This window comes from Aythya marila (genome assembly GCF_965140915.1).
Source record: "Aythya marila genome assembly, chromosome: 1".
In the NCBI taxonomy this organism is placed as follows: Eukaryota; Metazoa; Chordata; class Aves; order Anseriformes; family Anatidae; genus Aythya; species Aythya marila.
In genome coordinates this window covers 126516287-126539635 of record NC_139042.1, presented here as the reverse complement: position 1 = coordinate 126539635, position 23349 = coordinate 126516287, and the positions used below count along the sequence as shown (strand labels likewise).

General features: G+C 45.4%; 1 protein-coding gene across 1 annotated transcript; it reads left to right on the top strand.

Annotated features, from left to right (window-relative positions):
• Window positions 1-1953: 1953 nt before the first annotated feature.
• Window positions 1954-11052, top strand: MFAP5 (microfibril associated protein 5). The gene is made up of 9 exons (XM_082761602.1): window positions 1954-2060; window positions 2446-2508; window positions 5094-5141; window positions 6283-6318; window positions 7355-7390; window positions 8129-8164; window positions 8872-8959; window positions 9403-9476; window positions 10086-11052. Exons 2-9 carry the CDS (start codon window positions 2448-2450, stop codon window positions 10205-10207), a joined length of 501 nt encoding a protein of 166 aa, XP_082617728.1. The 5' UTR covers window positions 1954-2060; window positions 2446-2447; the 3' UTR covers window positions 10208-11052.
• Window positions 11053-23349: the final 12297 nt, after the last annotated feature.

The window sequence follows — 23349 nt, the reverse complement described above, 5'->3', positions numbered from 1 at the left end:
CAAGCTACTATCTGGTCATGCCAAAAAAGCCAAGGATGTGAGAGGATTCCTCAAACCAAGGAGTATTTATAGCTTCTGTCACTTTCTTTGGGTTGTTTAATCACCTTTTGAGCATCTCCAGTGGACTGAGTTTTGGCCAGACCTTGAAGGTAGGACCGGTGGTATCTGGCTCCACAGAAACAGTGATGGTGCTTCAGTCCAAAACACCGCCCTGGTGAACATGGAAATGCCCAGCTTTCCCCATTGCCTCTGTCGATCTCCTGCTACTGCCCACCTCCGGTGCTTTACCTCTGAGTCTTGGGGGGACCAGAAATAATAGCAGGTAGCCCTTCTGTCTGTCCTCATCAGCTCTGCCTCGAGCACTGCTCAGCTGCTGTGGGTGTTAGGTATAAGTGCTGGCTGCAGGTCTGCTGCGTGCAGATATCACTGCTTGGGTCCTTCACGGCAGATGAAGGATTAGTGAGGATTTCCTTAATAACCTCACACAAGGTATTATTGGACTTTACTCATAGTTTGCCATTTGTTGAGAACAAGAGAGGGTTACCTAGCTACCAGGGTAAGCCTCACAGGACACAGTTTTGCCCTACAAGGTTTCTGTCTTGCATTGCTGTAGAGGGGGGGAGCCTTGGCCATCTCCTTGCTTGAGAAGGCAACAGGAGGCAGGATTTCCCCATCCCCACCCCCATATCCCCATATCCTCATCCCCATATCCCCATCCCCATATCCCCATCCCCATCCCCATATCCCCATCCCCATCCCCATATCCCCATCCCCATCCCATATCCCCATCCCCATATCCCCATCCCCATCCCATATCCCCATCCCCATATCCCCATCCCCATCCCATATCCCCATCCCCATCCCATATCCCCATCCCCATATCCCCATATCCCCATATCCCCATATCCCCATCCCCATATCCCCATCCCCATCCCATATCCCCATCCCCATCCCCATATCCCCATCCCCATCCCCATATCCCCATCCCCATATCCCCATATCCCCATATCCCCATATCCCCATCCCCATATCCCCATCCCCATCCCCATATCCCCATATCCCCATCCCCATCCCCATATCCCCATCCCCATCCCCATATCCCCATCCCCATCCCACCCCGGGGATGGAGGGGTCACTCCGCTTCTCCCCCCTCCCCGGCGACGAGTGACGTCACCACCCTTTCTGTCTGCTGATTGGCTGCCGGCCAGCCCTATTTTCGCGCGCCGGGGGCTGGTGGCGCCGGCGGGAACCCCCCCGCTCCCCGATCCCGGTCCGGGACCGCCCGGGGCGTGCGCTCGCCCCCTGCCCCCTGCCCCCTGCCCCTGCCCCCTGGCCCTGCCCCCTGGCCCCGGGTGGTTTCAGATTCCTCCTGCACAGCATCACTGGCAGCGCAGGCTGGATGGGGCTGCCTGCTGGGAATGCTGTAATCCCGGGGAGCGGGGGGAGGCTACAGTCCGTCCTGTCACCATGGCGAGACGGGCGTGCTGTTTAGGGAAAACACGGATGGGGATGGGGATGGGGATGGGGGGATCTGCAGCTTGTCAGCCCGCGGGAGAGGGGCAGGGGAGCGGTGAGAATAGAGGACTGCGGGGATGGGGTAGAAACGGGCAGTAAACGGGAAAACAGGGCTCGATGCAGTGGAGAGCAGGGGCAGTGTGTAGGAGGGCAAAGCCAAATGTGTAATGTCGACACAAGAATCCGATCCTGATGCTGGGCCATCCTGGGGGAATGGGAGGAGCAGTCTCCCTTTGGAGTACAATAAACTCTGGAATGAGGGTGTGGGCTGCTGCTCTTTGCTCCCCCCCCCCCCCCACCTCATTCCAGCAGCATGATGACACCACGTCCCAACGTCCCCCTGGCTTCTTTTTCTTTCTTTTCTTTTTTTTTTTTTTTTTTTTTTTTTCCACTTCTTCCCAAAATTGTATTTTGAAGACAACCCAAAGTAGAGCATGTTCTGGGTGTGGCTGCATGTGATTTACCCAGTAGCCAAAGTGGGGGGAACCGCTGAAGGGGAAAGGCAGAGCGTCTGCTGCTGAAACAAGTGGAGACCGAGGGCAGCAGTAAGTGATGGGAATCTTATCTGTTCTCTCTGTACCCTTTAAAACAATGTGACAGTAGCAAAGAGTAGAGGGAGATAACAAGATAACTCTTCTTTGCATGCTGGCCTTGTGTGTGGAGGGGGGCTTAGCCACCTGGATGAAAGAAGGGACAGAGACTGAAAGGAGGTGGAAGGAGAAAGAAGGCAGATGGAATTACACGTTGAGCCCAAAATGTTTCAGAAACATCTGGAAAACAGGCAGATTAGGAGGGAGACAGGTGGGAGGAAAGCTGGGAAGAACAAATGGGAGGCAAATGGACAAGGAGATGGAGGCTGCAGGCAGTTTCTGGGCTACAGGGGAGAGTATCCCCACTCCTAACTGATCTTTCCTCTCCTCCTGTCCACAGGGATGAAGACCTCTGGAGCCTGTACACTGTTGTGTCTCTTAGCTTTCTTCTTGTCCCCAGCCGGTGAGTCCATACTCCAAGGGGAGGATTTCTTTTCTACCTTGGCCCCGTGGAGTATCCTACAAAGGTTTATGTGCCAATGATCTCAGGATAAAGACAGAGACATGTAGATGGATGGTGAAGGGGAAAGGACTGAACAGGAAAGGCAAGGTAGATAGAGGGTTGTAAGGAAAAATTTGGCAACTTGGGACTGGTTCCTGTTATGTGTCAACCATTCAGCAAATAGCTGGAGTCACAAGTCAGCTTGCACTACGGGGATGTTTGCATAAACAGAACAGTCAGGTTCAGAGTTTAGAAAGAGGGTTAGGTAGGGTTTCTGCTTGCTATAGATTATGCTGTACTTCATGCTCCACAAAATGTTGTGAAACAGTTGCTGTCCCTAGCGGTTCCTGCTGGAGGCCCCCCCCCCCCCCACCAGGCTCTGTGGTTTTCAGAAAGTTTTGTCCTTCTTAGTGTTGTTGTTTCAAAAAGCCTAACCTCCAAAGTTTAAAACTTTTGTTGTTATTCTGTTTTGGTGCTTCGTGTCTTTGCTTGGAGTTTCTTTGGCAAAAATCCTGGCAGGATCAGCTTTGTGAGGGGAGAGGAAGGGGGTCAGCATCAGCCATTAGAGTCAGAAGACACAGGACAGACAGCAAATGAAGTTTAATTCCAGTGAGTGGAGAGAGTTTCATCACAGAAAGACTGTATGACAGAAAGGTGACTGCACCTATTACATTCAAACCAAGTTATCCCAATTTTCTCTACTCAGTCCTCCCCTCATGCCGAAATAGGTAGCTTGAGATGCACCTCCCTTGTTGCTTGGTCACTGCTTGGATCTGGGATTTAACTGAAGCCTGGTTTTGTTCCCGATAACACTTTTTTTTTTTCCTGTAAGCATGCACAGTATTTGTCACAAAGAGGATGTCATGTTTGTTACTATGAAGCAGGGAGGAAAGGCATCCAAGAGCTGAACTTGTAGGTGGCTTACAAAGTTAAAGGTAGAAAAAAAAATGTTGTTTTTTTTACAATACATGAAATGAGGCCTCAAAGGAAGATTTCTTGCTTCTGTGTATCTTGTTTTAGAATTTCTGTTAAATTCTTGTAAATATTGTATTTAACTTGGAAATTAGCAGGAATCACCACCTGATGTCTCATCATTTTTGTTTTTGGGTCAGCTACAGATTTGGTGTGTTAGGGTTGCAGTTTTCTGAGACTTCAAGGGTGAAGTTACTGCAACTTGGATAACAAAATCCAACCATTTATAAAGCATATGAATTGGCACCTGAACAAATATAAATTGAAGTAATTGAAAATCTGAAGAAAAAAAAAAAAGATGTAGTAGTAAAAGCTGACTTTTCAGTGTTAAAATGGTTGGGCTTATGTCAGAATTTGAATTCTTCCTTTTGTATTAGGAACAATTTAGAAAGTAAAGATTTTTTTTTTTTTTTTTTTTTTCCCTCTGCTTATAACCATTACGAAACTAGCCAGAACAGGAAAGGTTTTGGGCTCCACTACAGTGTGTATGTAAGTTATTATACATGTCTGACTCTCCCTGGGTCAACAGCCAGCAGCTGAGCCCTTGCTGGCAGCTGGCTGTGGAAAGGAATATCAGGGTCCCATAATGCCACAGAGCAGGATTAAATAGAGGTCCCAAGAGTCCTTTTGCAGCCTGCAAGTAACAGCTCTTGGAATGAGTAAGAACTAAGACTAAAGCTCCAGACCAGATAGTCTTTTTACACGTGCAGTGCTCCCATTAAGCTAAAGGCTGAGTTAATAAAATATAGCAGGGTATACTGTGCTTGGCTGGTCCTGCACACATCCCTGCAGTGCCTCAGATCACTGTTGTTTTTTTCCCTGCCAACTCTTTCCTTCAATCCACCCCCAATTATGCAGACATTTCCCTCCTCCATGGCTAGCAGGAAATATTTTCCTATTCCTGGCTACTGGAGGAAGCAGCTCTCTCACCGTTTATGTTTGGACAAATGAACAGTCTACTTCAGTTTCAATCTCTCCTCTGCCATACAGCATGCACAGTCAAGCCTTCATTCTTCCTCTCAAATTCTTGCAGGGGCTGAGAGGGAAAACATCTTCCACTCTGTGCTCCATACCCAGGGGGGATGATGGACCACATAATTATTTGCTTAAGGAGCTGCAAGACCTGCAATCTGTTGCTTACTGTGCCAACAACTCACTCTTGTGACTCCAAGCAAATAATTTCCATGATTCAATTTCCTCTTTCTTCTCTAAAATGCAGACAGGGATTTTGACCAACCTCCAGAGTGGGAAGGCAAGGTGCAATTTGTTTTCAAAGTGCATCAAAGGGTGATGCAGGAGTGCAAAGTCTGGTGGATCTGGAGGTTCCTGTGCTCAACCTTCAGCCCCGATGGAAGCAGCAGTGACAGAATCAGGACTCACTGTATCCAGAAGTTTTTGTAGAGGAAACCCAGCCAGCAGTGGAGGCTGAGGCAGAGAGGAGAGCGTTTCTCCCTTCAGCAGAGGGCAGTGTTGTCTCCTGGACAAACAAGAATCTCAACAAATTTCACAAGGCCTTCAGCCTATAGAAATCACTCTGTGTCCTTTCCTGACTCTCCTGTCTTCTCTCCTTGCAGAGTGGTTTCCATTGGCCGTCAATGGGCAAGAACCGGATAGTGTAACTGGTGAGTATCACTGGCATGTGGTGTGCTAGGAGCTCATGTCACCTAGTTGACCTACATAGTTACAGCCTACTTAATTGCAAACACTATTCTTCGTTTCCTTGCTTTTGATGCTGTAACCTTACCTTTCAGTGAAGATTAAACAAGGCTTCTAAGACAATCTGCTAAGTGTTGCGTGTTCTTTACAAATAATTCAGTACTGTTGGGGTGCTAAACACTTTGCATGAAGTTATGTTTGCAGTCAGGGGCTGTGGGAGATCCATGAGAAGTCACGTTTCTTTAGCACTGAGAAGCTAGGGGACCTCTACAACTGCTCAAGAAAATTCTGAGCATACAGGTGCACAAGTGGTACAGTGCTTTAGCAGTGAGGGCCACTGAGAAAGGATATTGACTGATCTTCATAATGAATGTGTTTTAGCATGTAAATAGCTTTATCCCTCTAGCTCTTACTTCTTCCATTTCTGTGACATGATAAGGTAGAATAAATACATGTTTGCATTGTACTTCAGCAATCAGAGGAACCACAAGAGCCAGCCTTTTCTTCAAACTGAAGTCACTGGCTTAGACTTCAGATGTCTCCCAGATATAATCCTGTCATGTGCAATATCCAGGGCTTTCCAGAAAGCTATTCAGAAGCCAGACCAGAATATGTTCACCAAGTTCCCCTTTGCTTCACACTTTATCTCTCCATCACACCTACCTTAGCTTTGCCATCAGTTGCCTTTGAAAGAAACATATCTGCTGATGAAGTTTTGCAGCCAAGCCTAGCTTCTGGAGCTGCATCCCTCCTTCTGTGCAGCAGGTATTCCAGCTTCCTGTCCTGCTGCTGCAGGAACCGCCAGAGCTTTGGTTTTATGAGTTTTTCCTTCCAGTCAAGATGCCTACCCGTGGCCATATGTGAGCCAGAGTTCAGTAAGGGTTAGTATAACCTGTGCACTAAGAAATCTAGTTCCAGCTTAGCCACTGGGGAGAGCAATGGATAAGGGTGAGATGGGTTTACCATGTTTATGTACATACTGGATTGAACCCCTCTATTTCCCGAGCATATTATGGCAGCCAAGAAAATTCAAGCTAGCTATGGCTTACTGTGTAAGGAACCACAAAAGTAACGACAGTCTCTCTCAGGACATTCTCTCTTTTCCAGGTGAAGTTCACACCGACTCTTTCATCAGCACACCTGGTAAGTTCTTACCTCGCAGCAACTTCAGGCCTCTTTTCCCCTTGTTCACCTTTAATGCCACTTATATAGCCCCAGAAATTACCCATTATGTTTGGGAACCCCTCCTCCCCATCTTTGACACCTAGACATGCTCTTCCAGCATTTACAGCTCTTGGGGAGCCCTTCCTGTGCTCCATGCAGGGAGGTGAATTAGGGTGGCTAATGACCTGTTCTCCAAGGAAACGCCAGTCTCACCTTGTGTACGCAGGGCTGTCTGAAGTTGTTCGCACTGCAAGAAATCATGACAACTGAAGCTCACACACCCTGAGCTTTCAGAGAAAGCTGCAGGGAGGAAGACATTAAGTGACAAGGGGGAGAAATTGGTCAGGTTCACCAGTTAATGTGACAGCATTGCAACAAAAGAAAGATTACGTGCATGTCTGCTACCAGCCAGCAGCCATGCTTGAGAGCAGCTCCGTGGTATCTCCTCCGCTCTGTGACTATGCCCATCAGCTGGCGAGAGTATTGTGGGTCAATCTGAGCAGCTGTCATGGAGGAGCAAAGTGGAAGCACAGTGTCATGTACATATGGTGCATGATCTTCCTGGTGGGTGGTGGTAGGTGAAGGCAACCGACGAGTCTCATGTTTGGTCTGTGAGACTTGACAGTCTGTAGGAGGATAAATAAAGACATTCTGTGTCCATATGAAAGTGGCTGTGGCTAACCTACATCTAAACCTGAAAAAGATAAACATGAAGCCTTGACAGCAGACTTTAGTTTCAAAACACTTATTGTGGAGGGATCAAGAAGAAACTCTTAATAGAAGGTGTACCATGGGGCCCATCTCTGCTGTACAGCATCCCATCAGCCGTAGGGAACCCAGCATATTCACAGGAGAAGCCTGCTGTTACCCTGACAGGTTGGATTGTGGTGATACTATGAACAGCATGTGGGATGGCTACACATCGATAATGATGAGCCATTGGCAGAACTGTGGGAGGGAGGAAGAGACTGAAAGCTCAAATTAAGATCTCTCAGAACATCTTCTCTTTTTCCAGCTGCAGCTGTAACACCACCTGTTCTTCTTAGTCCTGGTGAGTTTATTCTCACTTCACAGTTGAATGTTTCCACCTTCCCTCTCCTCCTCCTGTTCCTTGCACACCCAGAATTCCTCCTTCCCTGAATGCCCCTAACTGGGCTCTGTTGTCCAGAAGACTCCTCTCTACATCCATGTGTTTTGTCTGTGCTTCTGGATGGTGTTACTGCACGTGAAGTAGGTAGGAAAAGGAGAAGTCCTCCATTACCACTGATGAAAGCTTGCACCTATCAAGTCCTCTGAGTTCCCTTCCAGGTTGTCACTGGGTAAACAATAAAATTCACTGTGTTTTACTGTGATAGAGCTGGATTGGTTTATAAGAGGGAATAATAAAACCAACCATCTTTTGCTGCCTTATCACAGACATTAAAGAACCATCTGGTAAGAAGAGTCAGTCACAGGCTCCTTCGCCTGTCTAGATAGATGGCAATTACAGTGACATATACTCAGCCTTTTGAATTATAAATTGGGATGTCTTTACAGTGTAATTTTGAACAGAAGTGGTAATGCTTCGTGGTAAAGCTCGAATGGATTTTTACCATTGTTGGCTAGATAGCTGGCACTAGATTCATACTGGTTTTGTACCTTCTTTTGTTTCATGTTAGTAACAATAAAAGGTTTTTCCACATCAGAAGTTACAATGGAGGGCTTTTGAAAGAACTTTCCAGGTATTTGTTTTGAATAATCTGACGTCTAGGAAGGAATCATGGTAAACCACACTAACTTTGTCTTCCAGTTCAGTCTGACAGTGAAACCACAACAGCTTCATCAGGTATGTTTAAGTTCGCTGCCTGCACCTTCTCCCTGGCCCCCTTTCACCCTCCCTGTTACCTCTCCCATCACGTGCTGTCTGAGCACTGAGCTTCATCTCCCGAGGCCTGCTGAAGAGTTCACTTCATTCTATTCCTTGTGTTAGGAGTACTGGAGAATGGCGGTAGTGGAAGCTGAAGTCTTTCACTTAGTGGCATGTTCAGGATGGGAGGAATTAGCAGACAACTAGACCAGACCTGCTGAGTGGCCAAGGGCTGGTGTTTCAGAAGGAAATGCAGGGGGGGGGAAAAAAATCATAGTTTGCTATGGGGTTGATTGTCCAGAAGAAAGAAATAGAATTTGTGACCCAAAGTGTGAGGTTGTAGATCTATTCGAAACACGCATGTGAAACATACAACTACAATTCACATTTTGTTTGTGTCTGTCCCACTTAAAATGTGTGCTTTCAGTGTTGAGAATTCCCAGTGGGCTTGTTTTACACTTCACTTTACTCTTCCTTGCTTTTGTCTTATGAGGCAAGGGGATAAGAAATATTTGCCTTATTTTCTTCTTCTCTAAACCATCCCCATCTCTGACATGAGGATGGAAAGTGGAGCCTAGAGGCCTTCACTAGAAGTTTGGAGGACAGCACCTAGTGAAACTATATGCATGCCAGAATGCATGCAGCTGCCATGATGCTGGATTGCACCTCTGTGTGTGTGTTCTCAGATTGTCGTGAAGAGCAGTTCCCTTGTACACGCCTGTACTCTGTTCACAAGCCTGTGAAGCAGTGTATCAGCTACCTCTGTGTTACAAGGTAAGAAAACAGTAGTCCCCAACAAAAACCCTAAAAGCTCTCCAGAAATGGCATGTCCAGTTCAACAGTTGTTTCCTTTTGAAACTAGAGCTTCCTTTGGGAAACTAGTTGGTGAGATTAATCCTATCCTCAGAGCTGCCTTTTAAGGTGATTAATTAAAACAGCATAATAACTAGTATCTGTGCAGCACTAAAAAGCTATTTTGTGTCCAATTTTGTAATCCTTATGTAAGCTATTTGGCCAGATCATGAAGTCTTAATTAAGGCTACCTTTCTATTGACAACAGCCTTGTTTTAGATTAACTAATCCTAAAGATTTAGTGTTTGACTCCTCATCATGAGTATAAACATGAAATAATGTTTATTACCTATATCCCTTTTTTGTCTCTTTTTGTCCCTGTGCCTTTCTCCACTGTCCTCGGTGTGCTCCTGGTGATCCCTCAGCGTGCGGCGCATGTACATAATAAACAAGGAGGTGTGCTCCCGTATTGTCTGCAAAGAGAACGAGGTCATGCAAGGTGAGTGACAGCACAAGCTGACCTAGAAGAGGAAATCCAAGCATAGCTGTAGCCATCTGACACTGTCTCCAAGCTTCAAGCTCACATATTTCCCAGACCCAATCAATATGTAGTAGTTTCCCTGGGCTTATTTTGGGGGAGCTCTAATGCAATGCAGGATCCAGTATGCATGCCATGAAAAATGCTAGGAAGTAGATATTGTACTACCAAAAAGTTATAGAGCTCTTGATTCTGGCTTGAATCTAGTCAGCCTTCATTATGCTGCACTAACTCCAGGCAAGCCTTTATTCAAAGTTACATTCCTTTGAGGTCAAAGAGTAACTGTCAGTATTTCTATTCACAAATTAAAACTGGATCCAGTCAAGATTTCTCATGTAGTCTTTGTTGCAGCAAAATTTGAATGATTTTAATATGCATTGTACATGAATAAAGCCACAAGAGAATTAACAAAGGCCTAAGGGTTTAGTCGCTTGCCTCATGTATATGAGCATTCAGCAGTTCCAAAAGTTTCTGCAGGCACAGAGAAGGATGTACTTCTAACTATACTGACAGTGAAGAATTTGAAGGAAACTTTGATTATCCCTCAACATGTATTTGCTCTGTCTTCAGATGAGATCTGTCGCCAGCTGGCTGGCCTTCCTTCTCGACGTCTCCGCCGATCGGGGCAATTCGTGCATCTCCCCTGCAGACAGCTCCTGGAGCAGCAGCAGAGAAGCCCTGGTGCTCTGTAAGCTACCAGCAGTAGAAGAGAAAAAGGAAGGGAGAGAAGAGAAATCATCACCTACAACCCAAGAGAAGTCCTTCTTGCTTGTTGTGATTCCCCCACCATTTCCTTACTTCTCTGCATTCTCCCACATCCTCTTCTTCAGGTGCTGCAGCACACAGAGTCCCTGTCTGCTACCCTGTCGTCGTGGCTGCTCTTGTCCTCTATCTGTTGCTGAGGATGTGGGATGCTCCCCTTCTCTTTCAGATTCTGTTCAGCAGGCCATGATCTGCTCATTTCCCAGAGGTCCTTATAACTGTGCTGCATCTTCTCTTCTTTGCCCCTGCAGAGAAACCTGAATGAGACAGGATGTAATCCTCTCCTATGGCAGAGATGCCCTAGGCTGTCTCATGTGAAGGAGTGCAAACCCTGATGCCCTAGACTTTATGCCTTTGCCTAGGTTTCTTGCATGGCATCAGTGTGAGTTCTGATACACTTGCTCAGCCTGTGCTTCTCCAGTCCTGCTCAGCCACTGAGTTTGCTCTGTGATAGCACAGACTCCCTCTGTCTGCTGGACTCAGAGAAGTGACAGGACAGGGAGATGAGCTGTCCTCAACCCAAGACAAACCTCATTGTCCCTGAATGGCAGCAGATCATTTATAACTACCTCTGGGAATTTCTTTCAAGCCCATTGCCTCCCTCATACACAAATGCTACCAAAAGGAAGAACTCTGGATTTAGTACGGCATGATATTTTTCTCAAGAAGATTATGTTGGATCAGAGGAGATCTCTCCTCTCCTCTCCTCTCCTCTCCTCTCCTCTCCTCTCCTCTCCTCTCCTCTCCTCTCCTCTCCTCTCCTCTCCTCTCCTCTCCTCTCCTCTCCTCTCCTCTCCTCTCCTCTCCTCTCCTCTCCTCTCCTCTCCTCTCCTCTCCTCTCCTCTCCTCTCCTCTCCTCTCCTCTCCTCTCCTCTCCTCTCCTCTCCTCTCCTCTCCTCTCCTCTCCTCTCCTCTCCTCTCTTGATGCCCATTCCAGGCAAGTTCCAAGGAGCAGAAATATGGCTGCATCTGCTCCTAAGCTCCAAGAGAGCCCAGAGAACGTGCATGTCCTTGGAGAACTGGGAACTTGCTTCCTCTGGGCTGAAGGACAAGGCAGAAGGCAATGAATTAGCTTGTTCTGATGCCTTGTCATGGTCTGGATACCTCTACACTCTCCAGCTGCTGAGCCTGCTTTCAGTATCTCCACCTCGGTTCCTACCTCCTGACCAGGGAGCTTCTGCACAAAGCAGAAAGGAGTCACAAATTGGAATGAGATGTGGGAGAGGAATCCTTATCTGCAGGTTCACTTTGTATGCAGTCCTGCACGGAGCCAGTTACTTGTGAGGTGGTGGACATACATGTATCTACAGGCTTGAACACAGAGACAGACCAACCTTGGGAAAATATTCACTCTGGTAGCACTGAATGTCTGTTGGCTGCTAGAGAACCTTGTTTTCCGGATACATAGCAAACACTTCCAGGTATATAGCCAGTTTTCACTGAAAGAATGAAAGGGAAGGAGCTGTCTGAAGTGTCTTAACCACTCTTCATGACTTCTGGTGGCATGATCAGCCATTCTGTGGGGCACCTGAGCTCAGCAGCTTAGCTCATTGCAGCAGAAGACCAGAGAGACCCTGTGCCTAGGATCTCTAAGTATTGTTCCTGACTGCAACAGACAGGCACTTTGCTAGAGCAGGCATTGACACCCATTGCATAATATGCTCTGCTGCTGAACCGAGTACCATTCAGCCTGGCAGGAGCACTGGTCTGCTGAACAGCTGGAGTAACATAATAGAGGGGACAGGATGCTGTGCAGAGGCAGAATTCTCAGAAAATTGAGAAGAAAAACAGATAATGTAATAGCCTCTCCACATGACTTAGGTTTCTGCTGTATGCAGCAAGAAACTGCATTATGTCTTCTGTGTTGGGGAAAATACCCTTATGCAGAGGCATATGTGTTCTACATAAGGTCAGAATTGGCCATAGATGGGATAAATCTCTCTCTGTTACTTCATTATGCAGGAGAAAGAATTCCAGGTTACGCAGTGACTGGAATTTCATCTTATACACAGGAGCATAGCACTCCTACACAGACAACGATGATCTTGAGTACTCAAGGCTCACTAGATTAGGGATGGAGTAGGATATTCTCTATACTGAGAGTATGTGTGTTTCTGTAGAGGAGGGCACCAAGAGCTTGATCTCAAAGCCATTCAAGTCATGTGCAGCCATTGACTTCTGTGGTAAGATACCCGTAAAATTTGCCTGTGAGGAGGAAGGTAAGCCGGAGATGTCAGATAGAGCTCTTGGAAATTGCTCTAGGGCAAGTCTCCACCCTGTATTTAGAGTTGAATGTAAGCTGATATATAAATATATAACTGTATAACATAGCTACTGTACAGTACATAGAAATTTAACATTCATAAATTTGGGGAATGGTTTGAAACCTTTCTGTTGCTTGCTTTTAGCAGGGGCAGGAAGAGGTGCTCTTCCCCAGGAGAACATTGTTTTAATGCTAGAGTCCATATAATACACACAAACTATTAAAAGAAAATTTATTTCCTGTTGTTCTTGGCAACTTTCATGTGTTTGGGTTTATTTGTCTCTGGCTGTATTTCCTACTGATTTATGGTTAGATTTGACTCCAGCTCGAATCCGTCATTTGGAGCTCTTTACTGCCTGCTAGCTCAGTCCTGGGCTGCCACCCACCCTTCACTCATGAATCACAGGTCTTTCTAGGAGGTGTTTTTTTGTTTGTTTGTTTGGTTGTTTTTTTCCTACAGATACAGAAATTTACACTCAGCAATTTATTTATTTATTTATTTATTTATTTATTTATTTATTTATTTATTTATTTATTTATTTTCTTCTTAAATGGATGGTTGTGCTAGATTTTCCTGACAATTGGTAGCTGCTGAGCACAGGGATAACTTCTCCCAGCCCATGAGATGCATGCTGAAAACACATCTTCTCACTGAGCATGTGCCATGACTTAATGACAGAGAATTACTGTCTCTAAGTAAAATGGTAAGGTGGTGGATGCAAGAGAAGAGCTGTGATGCATCATCTTATAAGCAAATAATTTGTCCGGTAGAGACATTTAGCTCAGAAATGAGGATAACTGAAAGATCTACTACATTAAATGTTACACATCTAGGTCAGGAGGATTAGAAAAAAAGGATCTTTCACTGAACTTCTGACTTTCACGTGGATTCATCAGGCACTAACTGTGCATCGCATTTCATTTACAAAGATGGAGCACCCAAAGCATACATGTAGAGGACTCTAGGCAGTGTCTGTACCTGTGCAAGCAGTCAAGGGGACTGCATTTAGATGCTATTTCTAGAACAAAAGTGTCTGTGGGCCATATTAACCATTGAACTGCCTCTAATAATGTCCCAACATTCTTAAGGACTGAAGAGCATGCTATTGCAACACCTGTTATTGCAAAACACTGTCCCCTAGGATCAATGTTTCTTGCTGGCTAACATTGGTGAGTCCCTGTTTTAGATGATTGCAATGAAAATAGCCCCAGCCCAAGTGACTGTAAATGCTGCTCCCACCTACACAGGCCTGATCCTGCTTGCACTCATCTCTTTTGTCTCTGCAGTGTCCTATCAGCATGTTCCACAGGCTATGTGAGCTGGGCACATATGCCATTGTCTTTTTATGATTCGGTTTATTCTTCCCTTGCCCTTCAGTACTGGAGCCCACAGACAGGTTTCTCAATCTCTGTTAGTATTTATCTCCCCTGCCATTCCTACCTGGGTTGCCATAGCTCTGAGTTGCAGGTCTCTGGACACTGCTTGTTCTCAGCACCTTGCTTTTCTCTTGTAAACTGCACAAGTGGTTTTAAACACAGCTCCAGTAAAGTCTGTGAGGCTGAACAAGCCAGAAAGGTGCCAGAGTTCCACTTGAGAAGCACGGCATAGAGTTTGTGGCTGATTTTCATAAACTCTTCTGACCTGGAAGGGGAGTAACACGGCATGCCGTTGCTTCCCACGCAATGGCTGTTTTTGCTCATCTTGCTGTCACAGCTCCTTATTACTGATCAGCGGTGCCAGTTTCAAGGCTGCAGTGCCCAGCATTCTGGTGCCTGGTTGCCAGTTTGAAGTGGTGCCTCGCATTGCTGAGGACAGGGAGCTGGCCTTCCCCTGCCATCCTGGCTGCACAGACAACAGCTTTCCACGGCATTCAGAATGTGAAGGTCAATCGGTCTTCCCATTGAAGAATTTCCCATATTTCTTGGGAAAGAAAAGGAGTACTTCAGACCAATATGTTACACCCTCTGCAATGCTGTTGCTCAGCTTTTGCTGTGGGGAATCATGGGGAGGCTGTTGGAAGCGGCTGCCATGGAATAAGGAAGCTCTGTGTTGTCTGGATCTTGCCTACGAGCAGGTGAAGCACGAACAAAATGTGGTGTCATCCGGTGACTCAGCTTGGAGGGATCCCTAAAGGGCATACTGCTGACTGCAATGCGGGCTTGTCCTTCACAGGGGGGAGCTGTGCTTGCAATCCATGCAGAAGGAACACCACTGTTACATAAAGAGTAGCTGGACTGAAACCAAAAATAACTTACATTAAAAAAAAAAAAAATTACAAGATATTTTAAAGATACATGATCCGATCCCATTTACTCCTGTCTCCATGTAGTCTGACATTGTTGGATGGTGTACATGTCTCTGCATGGGTCCATCTGTGAACTGTCCCTTGACTGGGGCACAGGAGGTCTGAGGGTCTGAGTTCTGTTTCTGCATCTCCACTTTCTGCTCTGTGATCTTCAGTATCTTGCTTCATTTCTCTCTGTTGCTTTTACATCCTTAGCCCTTTTAATGCAGCAAGGTGGAATAAACTCCAACAAAATAGAGTTGAATTTTAGTCCATAATAAATAAGTAAGTAAATCCCAAAATGTGGAACATCGTGAACCAATTTAATTGTCTACTTTTGCCACTAAAATAATGTGTGTGCTTTTTTTTTTAATTATTTTTATTTTTTTTAGTAAGTGTTTCCAATAATATAAATTGTATCAGAACTTAGTTCTGCTAAGTTTTGAAAAAGTTGGCAAGGATGGAGAATCCACAGCCTCTCTTGTCACCTGTTCCAGTGCTGCATTGTACTTAAGATGGAAAATATTTTACTGATGTTAAATCAGAAATTCCTTTATTGCAGCTTTAACCTGTTGCCTCTGCTCCTTTTGCTGTGCACCTCTGAGGAAAGTCTGTCTCCCTCTTCTCTACAATTCTGCTGCAGAGAATTGAAGAAAATAGCAAAAAGAAATATTATAAATCATACAAAGCCCAAGCTTTCTTTCAAATCAAAGTATTTTAATAATTACAATTACTTATCTTCTTTTTGGGAAACTGCATTAAAAATGCAGAACAATATTAAAATCAATTTTTCAACTAAAGGATTTATATTCTGTGTCCCTGAAGTTTGTCTCTTTGCTTGTGCTCATATAGCATCTGCTTCTTCTTGTGTACTGCCTGCCACTGAGCCACTTTTGATTTCTCTGCCTGGGGTTTGTCAGCCTCGGGTTTCACTGCTCTGCCCTTAGGTGGGATCTTTGCCTTTTTTGGTTTGTCAGCTTTCACATTCTCTAGTCTCTTGATTGCTTTCTTGGCCACTGTGGTTGCCGGTTTCTTGGCTTTGCTCGGTATTTTGTTCAGAGCCAGAGCTATTCTGTGCTTTTTTTGCAGTGCCTGCTAAGAGTCAGGTGCTTCTTGGTCTTTGCTGCTTTCCTGACTTCTCCTTGACTTTTTGCTGAGCTTTAGGGAGTGAGAAGCACCAAGTTCTCTTGTGCTGTCCTTGTCCAACCTCCTGAGCTCCAGCCTGGTGCAGCTGTTTTTCTGATTTTCTTCTGTACTACTTCAACCAGTTCCCTTTCGGAGTGGTGAGATAAAGCTAATTTGTGCTTCTTGGAGACAGGCATAACCTTCATAATCATCCACCACCACCCCCGGAGACTGTAGGTTTGCAGGATTTGGATCCTACTGCCACTTCATCTGGCTTATTTACAGATGCCTTACAGGCTGGAGCACACACGCAGCAGCAGCAATTGTTTCAGACATGAAAACCAACTCACACAATGTCTTGACCAAGGTCTTGGTTTCACGTTGATGCACATGTCAGCATGCTGTCTCTTGTAATGGGTGCCTTGTACCTACAAAATGTTTCCATGTTCAAAGCAGTCCTGTGGGACTTATTGCTCTGACTGTTCCCCTGTAGCACTGAAGTCAGACTATCAAAAAACACACCCTCTAGAAAATGCTTTACAGCTCACTATGCCTCTTGTCTGGTACCCAAATGGCACAGAGCAGCTGCAGCAAGCAGTGTTTGCTATTATTATGGATTAACTCAATTACAAATTAATTGTGCTTTCTTCCACAGCCTAGTGCTAGCCTTGGGTTTTATCCTTGCTTTGGAAGAAGGGTTCAAAAGAGTTTCTTTTCATTGCATAACACATCTGAAAAAAAAGAAAAAGAAAAAAAAAAAGAAAAAAAAAGACGAGTAGTGAGTGTAGTGATCACAGAGGATGTATTAATACATTTTTGACACAACAGAATGCTAAAGACCATTTGGGGCTTATGTGATGCAATTGAGAAGTTTGGGCTTCAAATTAACAATGGAGTTATTAGCTCTGTTTATGCCAATTTCACCACTGGAACTTAGCCCAAGAACTTCATGAAGGATGTACTGAGACTGAGGAAAAAGTAAAAATTCCTGTTTTTACTGGATCAGTCTTGGTCTAATGTTTAAAATAATCAGAAAACAGCTAAAAGTGTAGATTTTTACCTAATACTGAGAATCTCATTAGTGAAAATGAATAGTGTGTTTATACTGGGGGATTGGAGTAGATGACCTTTCCAGGTCCCTTCCAGCCCCTAACATTCTGTGATTCTGTGATTTGCTGCCTGGTGCAGGGTGAATTTAGCTGTTCCTGAGGCTCTCTACACCATGGTCACAAGTACTTTTCCCATCAGCTCTCCTCAAGCCCAGCACAATCATTACACCGTTCCTCTTAGCCCCAGAGTCCATCAGCTGGTATCATTGTACCTTCCTTTTGGCTTAGTTTAGGAAAGACGTCTGCACTCTTCACAGTCTCTCATTTGCCATTTCTGTTCTCTGAGGGTTCCTAGCAGCGCTGCTTCAGGGCAGGTTTTTATCTCTCCAGTCTTTGAGCTTCATTTAGTCTTGTCAACTGTTTCCCTGTACCAAGCTAGCCCCTTTAAAGTAAATGTGCCTGTGCCCTACCCCTACCTGTATCCATACAGAAAAGATAGAAGAGGTGAGTGAACACAGTGGCCCATTCCTGACCACAGACTGGACAAATGGAAATTAACTGGTCATGTATGTGAATGCAAGGGCTCTGTGTTTCAGTGAGACAGAGTTGCTTCGAGGCCATGCCTGAGTAGGCAGCGGAAGCAGTGCTACAAACCAGTGTGTGTAAATCCATTGGGCACCAGTGAATTGAACTTTCTGATCATAATAATTCATAATCATTAATTTCCCAGGGTCTTTGCTTTCCCTTCAGATTCTTCCTCTTCTTTCTCTCCTCTGCTTTCTAGGAGCTTCTTCCAGCCTTTTTATTCGATCAAAATCCACGATTTTGGCTGGAACCAGAAAGGGTATTTTTATGCTCTATGAAATTAGCTGTGAAGTTCTCACACTCTTGGATACCTTCCCCTACCTTGGCAGATAGCTCAAATGTTTCATAACTCTGACCTCACTGCTTTACAGCAGAAACTTGGGAGCCTCCCATGTAGTCATGGCTGAAGAAATACTGATAATAGCAGTCTCTCATTCCCATCCCGTGGCTCAGAGCACTGGGCCCCCTGGAAGAGGACCAAGGTGTCAGGGGCAGACCCTAACTCTACTGTCTGACATTCCACACTGGCATTAAGGAGTAGAGTTTAGTGGTGACACCCCACAAACTTTCTGGATGTGTCCAATGATAAGAACATACAAGCAGATCTGAGCTGTAGGGGTAGTAAGAAAAGAACTAGCAAGGCTATCTTGAATCTTCTGAGAATACTCACTTTGTTCTTAAGCAAACGTTGTAAGATGCAAGAACACAGTTCGTGAGGACCTCCAGCCAAGGAAAGTTTATAAAACTCCAGGGAAATCTCAACATATGGCTGCAAGCCAAGGAACATGCAACATACTGCACTTTAGTGAGCTCACAGGCACTTCTACCACAGCCTCTCCCAGCAAAAGACTTCCTCAAAGAGAAAAGGGAAATTATTATCAGGATCACCCAGGTCCCAGGTGCAAGCTCTTTTTGCAGTGAGTAGCATGAACTGCAAAAACTGTACAAACAGGAGCTAATAAGAGATAACTTTGGTCTGCGAAACCATAACCACAGCGAGGAGGCGACTCTCATTGTGAAAAACTGCGGTGCAAAACAGAGTTTCTCCCCGTGACTAGCAGATGATTGCAGAGATACAGAGCCAGTAACTTCCACTAATGAAGGGGAAGATGTGGTTGGGAGCAGGGTCTGGGTGCCCAGGCCAGGGGACTGAGCTGTAGAAGGATGGAATAACATTGGAATGCCGCACGCAGCACCCTATGCAAAAAGAAAATGCTCTCCAGGTCTGTGCAGCACAAAGCCAAAAGCCAAGTCAGATAGACAGGGCATGCCAGAGGCTGGAGCTGCATGCACTGCCGTGGGAAGCAGCAATGTGCAAGTAGCTCTGGTGGTACCTCCCCACCCAAAGCTCTCAGCATGGGGAAGGTGCATTCTGCTTTGATTGCAGACTCTGTGTTTTTCTTACTGTAAATGAGATAAGGTGCCAACCTTGTCACAGTCTTGAGCTAGTGAAGTCACATGAGGACATTTAGTGTGTGTGCTTGGACTCTAATCATATTTGTTACCTACATTTATGGTGGGGAAGCCATTCACTAGCTTCCAAACTCCTTAAACCAACCCAGACCCTTTCCTCCTTCAAGTGGTGGTCCCAGCAGGTGTCAGGCACTGGTTGCAACAGATGGAGCTGTTGCTGCCTAGTGATGTGGTGTGGGAATTAACACTGGTCAGAAAAAATATGTGGGATCACAAAAGTAGGATTAGGGTTCATTAGGTCCTACAAGGAACCCAGGCTGGGCTAGTAGAGAGCTACAGGCAGGAATGAGAAGCACATGCAGGACTGCGGTTGAAAGATGTGTACTCAATTCAATAGTTTCACCCTAATTTGCCTCATCCCCCAACACAAAAACAAACTTGACAGGGGAACAAAAATAAACTGTGAGTCAAGCCTCCAGGTAAAGGTTTTGCAGCATGAGCCTGGAAAGCCAAATTACTAGTAAAATGCATAATAAAGTATGATCTTAGTGCGCGCACACAACAACCTCAGTTCTGCATCAGTGGCATCATCTAGAATCCTGCAGCATGCAGTAGTGCACAAGGTGGGGACCAAGGTTTCATAAAACCACCCTCCCAGTGGTACTCCCACACACCCTTCCCTCTTGCCTTCTCTCCCACCCATTTCCTTCACATCACCTTGGATCCCTGCTCCTGTCTAACATAGCTGCCCCCTCAGAGACAGTAACCCACAGCAGTTCAGGTTTGCATTTGCAGCTTCCCAGCACACACGTACAGACACACATCCCTCCTGGCCATGTCCACCCCAAGTGGACTTGGACAAACATCCTCAGAGCTTTCGTATATCTCTGTGGTGCTGTATATTCCACACCACAAAAGGCAATGCTTTGCATCACCACTGTTGAAACCTTCTGAGGCACAGCATCAGATGCATCTCAAGAAGAGTTGGCAGGTCTAGGAACAAGGACATTTGCCCCATGGAGCAAGCTGCCTCCTCATCTAGTGCTGTTGTTTTTTTGTCACCTAAGATGGGAGCAATGGGAGTTGTTTGCCTGGCAGAACTGCCTGATCAAGCGGACTACCTCCGAACTGGGTCTGTCTTTCAAAACCAGGTGATGAATCTGTGGAACAAACACAGAATGCAATGTAATGCACTTACAGGATCAATGTCTTTATTTGCCTGGGTCTAACTACAAAGAACTATGCTCTTGCCCTGCTCGAGGTGTCTGTGCAAGTTTGTGTCCACAGTGCACCAGCACTTGTTGAGCAGAGAAAGTTTTTCTGGTTGAGGTTTTCGCTTGAGGCGAGGGGAAGCAGGTGGCTGCATTTTTTGTGCTCGGTGTAAGAACTAACCAACTGGTGATGTTGGCGGTCGTTTCAAAATGTGATTTCTGAGCAAGGGGTGAATGGAAAAAATAAATATGTATTTATATCGATACACAACAGCACACAACTTCCTGTTGACTAAACAAGCAACTTCTCTTCTGCTTTGGGGCTAGGTAATAACTTTTAATTATTCACCACATTTTTGCTCTCTGATTTCTTAGCTCTTTGCTTTCTGATTTCTTAGCTTTTTGCTTTCTGAAACTTTAGTAATAGTGATGGTGATATTCCTCCTCTGCACCTACAGTGCTCTTCAGTCTGCTAATCATTTCTATGTTGTTCTCATTTTAAGACAAGGAATAAACTCCTGAGTACAAGAAGCTTAAAAGGATGCTGGGACATCCTTCTGGAATCCTGATGAGCTGGAGCAGTGTCTTTTTCTAAATAATACTTCAAACACACCAATACAGAAACCTTTCCTAGCCTTCCCCAATGGCCTTATTTAACTGACCTGAGCTTTAATCAGAAACACAGATGAAGTCATAATCTGCAAACTGTTTCTCTGTCCCAAACCAAGTTCCTTCTCCAAATAACTTTGCTTTGAACAGCAAGGAAGGAAATTCAGAGTGGTCAGAAGTGGCCAGAATCTCTTTTCATGTGTATAAGCTCCCATTCCAAATAGTCCCACTGTATGTTAGATTTGTCAATTTACAGCCAGTAACTAGCAGCTAGATCAGGGATCAAAAATGTTTTGCTAAATTTTTTCTTTTTTTTTTTTTTTTCTTTCTCTCTCTCTCTCTCTCTTTTTTTTTTTTTTTTTAACCAGATCTGAAGATCAGAGGTGACCTCTGCTACTGAGAAAGAAAAGCTGCAGCTCCTGCCACTCCATAGGTGCTGAGGGTCCCTCTCAAGATGTCACCCTAGACTTGCTACAAGACCCTGAAAGTACATCCACCTGCTGGCTTTGACACCAAGATGTTTCTGCTCTGGCAATTAGAGGTAGAAGCAGAGAATTGCTACTACTGCCTTTGGACATTTATACTACCAGTGAGAGGGAAGCTGCTGCTCAAAACAAAGGGTGTTAGAAAGCCTGCATCATTGCTTTGACTTGCTGACCCTTGCCAAAGAGTGACGTAAAAATAACTCATCTATTCATTCATACATTTTTTCTTTCTTATCTCTGGGCAGAGCATCAATATTTAAGGAAGAGTGCTGATGTTTTAAACCTTGAAGAATTAATTCCACTTACAGACAGAACCTGAGAAAGGATCTACTTAAACATTTCATGACAATTGGCATGTTAAACCTTTGAGAAAATCATTACCCACAGATGGGTTTATGGGGACAAGCACGCTGGGCATGAAGACATTTTTCAGCTCCTTTAAATGAAGAAAAAAAAAAAAAAGAAAGAAAAAAAAAGGTAAAGTTTTCTATAAATGTTTTGTTGTGAAAATTAGGAACTAGAACAACAATAAAGCTGAAGCTACCTTAACTTATCTGATGAAACATAAACAGTTGTGATCTTAAGAAGCGCATTTCATGGGGTGTGTTGCTTTCTTTCCTTCTTCTTCCTTTTTTTTTTTTTTTTTTTTTTTTTTAATGTCCTGTGTAACAAACATCCTCTTTGCATTATTGAAAGGAAAAAAATAATATGAAAACGTGACAAAATGATTCTGAGACTGACCTGGGAGATTTTTCACAAGGCACTGCTAGGGTAAAGGCTGAAAGTGGGCAACTGTTTTATTAGCTGGAGTGTCCCCTTTGAGTCTGTTATGTAGGATGGGGATTTGCAAGAGATGCAGGCTGTTCTGGCTTTGGAAAAACCCTAGGAGCCAGATCCTTGAAGAGGATAATTGCTATTACTCTTGAGACCAAAGCAGCTGCCAAAATGTGTCTGTTGAGCATGTGCTCTACTCCTGTGGAGTCAGGAAGACACCTCCTCAAGGAGTAGGACAGTCCAGCCCTGTACCTCCCAAGAGTTTTCTTTTTCCTGAAGCAAGCATTGCTGGCCACACTGAAAGACAGAGTACTCTCAAAGTGCTGGGACATAGAGTAGTCTGCTCTGGTCTGGCAACTCGTCTCTCCTTTTCACATTTTTGCATATACTGGTTTCACACAGTCCTAGCGTGCTGAAAGCCAGTAAAATTAATAAGTAAATCAAGCAAAGAAAAAAACGAAGAACTACCCTAGCATGAGGTAAACAAAAGGGCTGTAGCACTCTCAGTCATGCCCTACCTGGGGAAGACATTGAGTGGAATAGCCCCACCACCACCACCACCTCCTCAGCGACCTTCCCTGGCTGAAGTTGTTCCCTGGCTGTCCTTCAGCCCTGCAGAAGGGATGAGCACCCTGGAAGCTGCTAGGGGGTGGTGGTGGAGCAGAACGTAGGAGGCAGAGAGCTCTGCTGGTAGAGCAAAGAGGGTATATGTCCTGAGCAAGAGCCCGGGCTTGGCTGTACCTAGCGCTGAGCCTGCTGAGTGCAGGCACTCCTGCCACAAGATACCCAGGGCAGGGTTCTGGCATCTCACCCCACGGCCTGCTGCTTGCAGCAGCAGTTCCAGATGTGAACAGCAGGATCGGGGCCTGAGTCATGCTCCACAGGTCTTTTGCATACAGCTTTGTGATTTGGGGGTTATGCCTGCTCCTTTCGTGCTGACACAGCCCAGCACCTGTGGCATTCAAGCATTACACGGGGACCACAAGCTCCATTTCTGCTCACTACACCCATGCCTGTCCCACGAGCTAGGTCCTCCTCACCCTCATCTCCAGCTCTGGTGCTGCCTCATGCTGCCAAGCAGCTACTAGGACTTGCCAGAGGAAATGGAAGAGACGGGGAGTGTGCCAACAGTTTCATATTCCCTGAGCTCCTTCCCCCTGGATGCCCGGCAGGCAGCACGCAGGGTGGCCGTGACCATGGGGTAGAGCAGTGTCATCATCTTCACGGCACAGCTGCATGAGCAAAGGCCCAGAGGGATAGTGTGGTTTTTGCC

Bases quoted from the DNA above. Each gene is read 5' to 3' on its own strand.
- MFAP5 (XM_082761602.1), top strand. From the start codon at position 2,448: ATGAAGACCTCTGGAGCCTGTACACTGTTGTGTCTCTTAGCTTTCTTC. The intron at 5,142-6,282 runs GTGAGTATCACT...TCTCTTTTCCAG, and splicing joins AGAACCGGATAGTGTAACTG to GTGAAGTTCACACCGACTCT. The intron at 8,165-8,871 runs GTATGTTTAAGT...GTGTGTTCTCAG, and splicing joins AACCACAACAGCTTCATCAG to ATTGTCGTGAAGAGCAGTTC.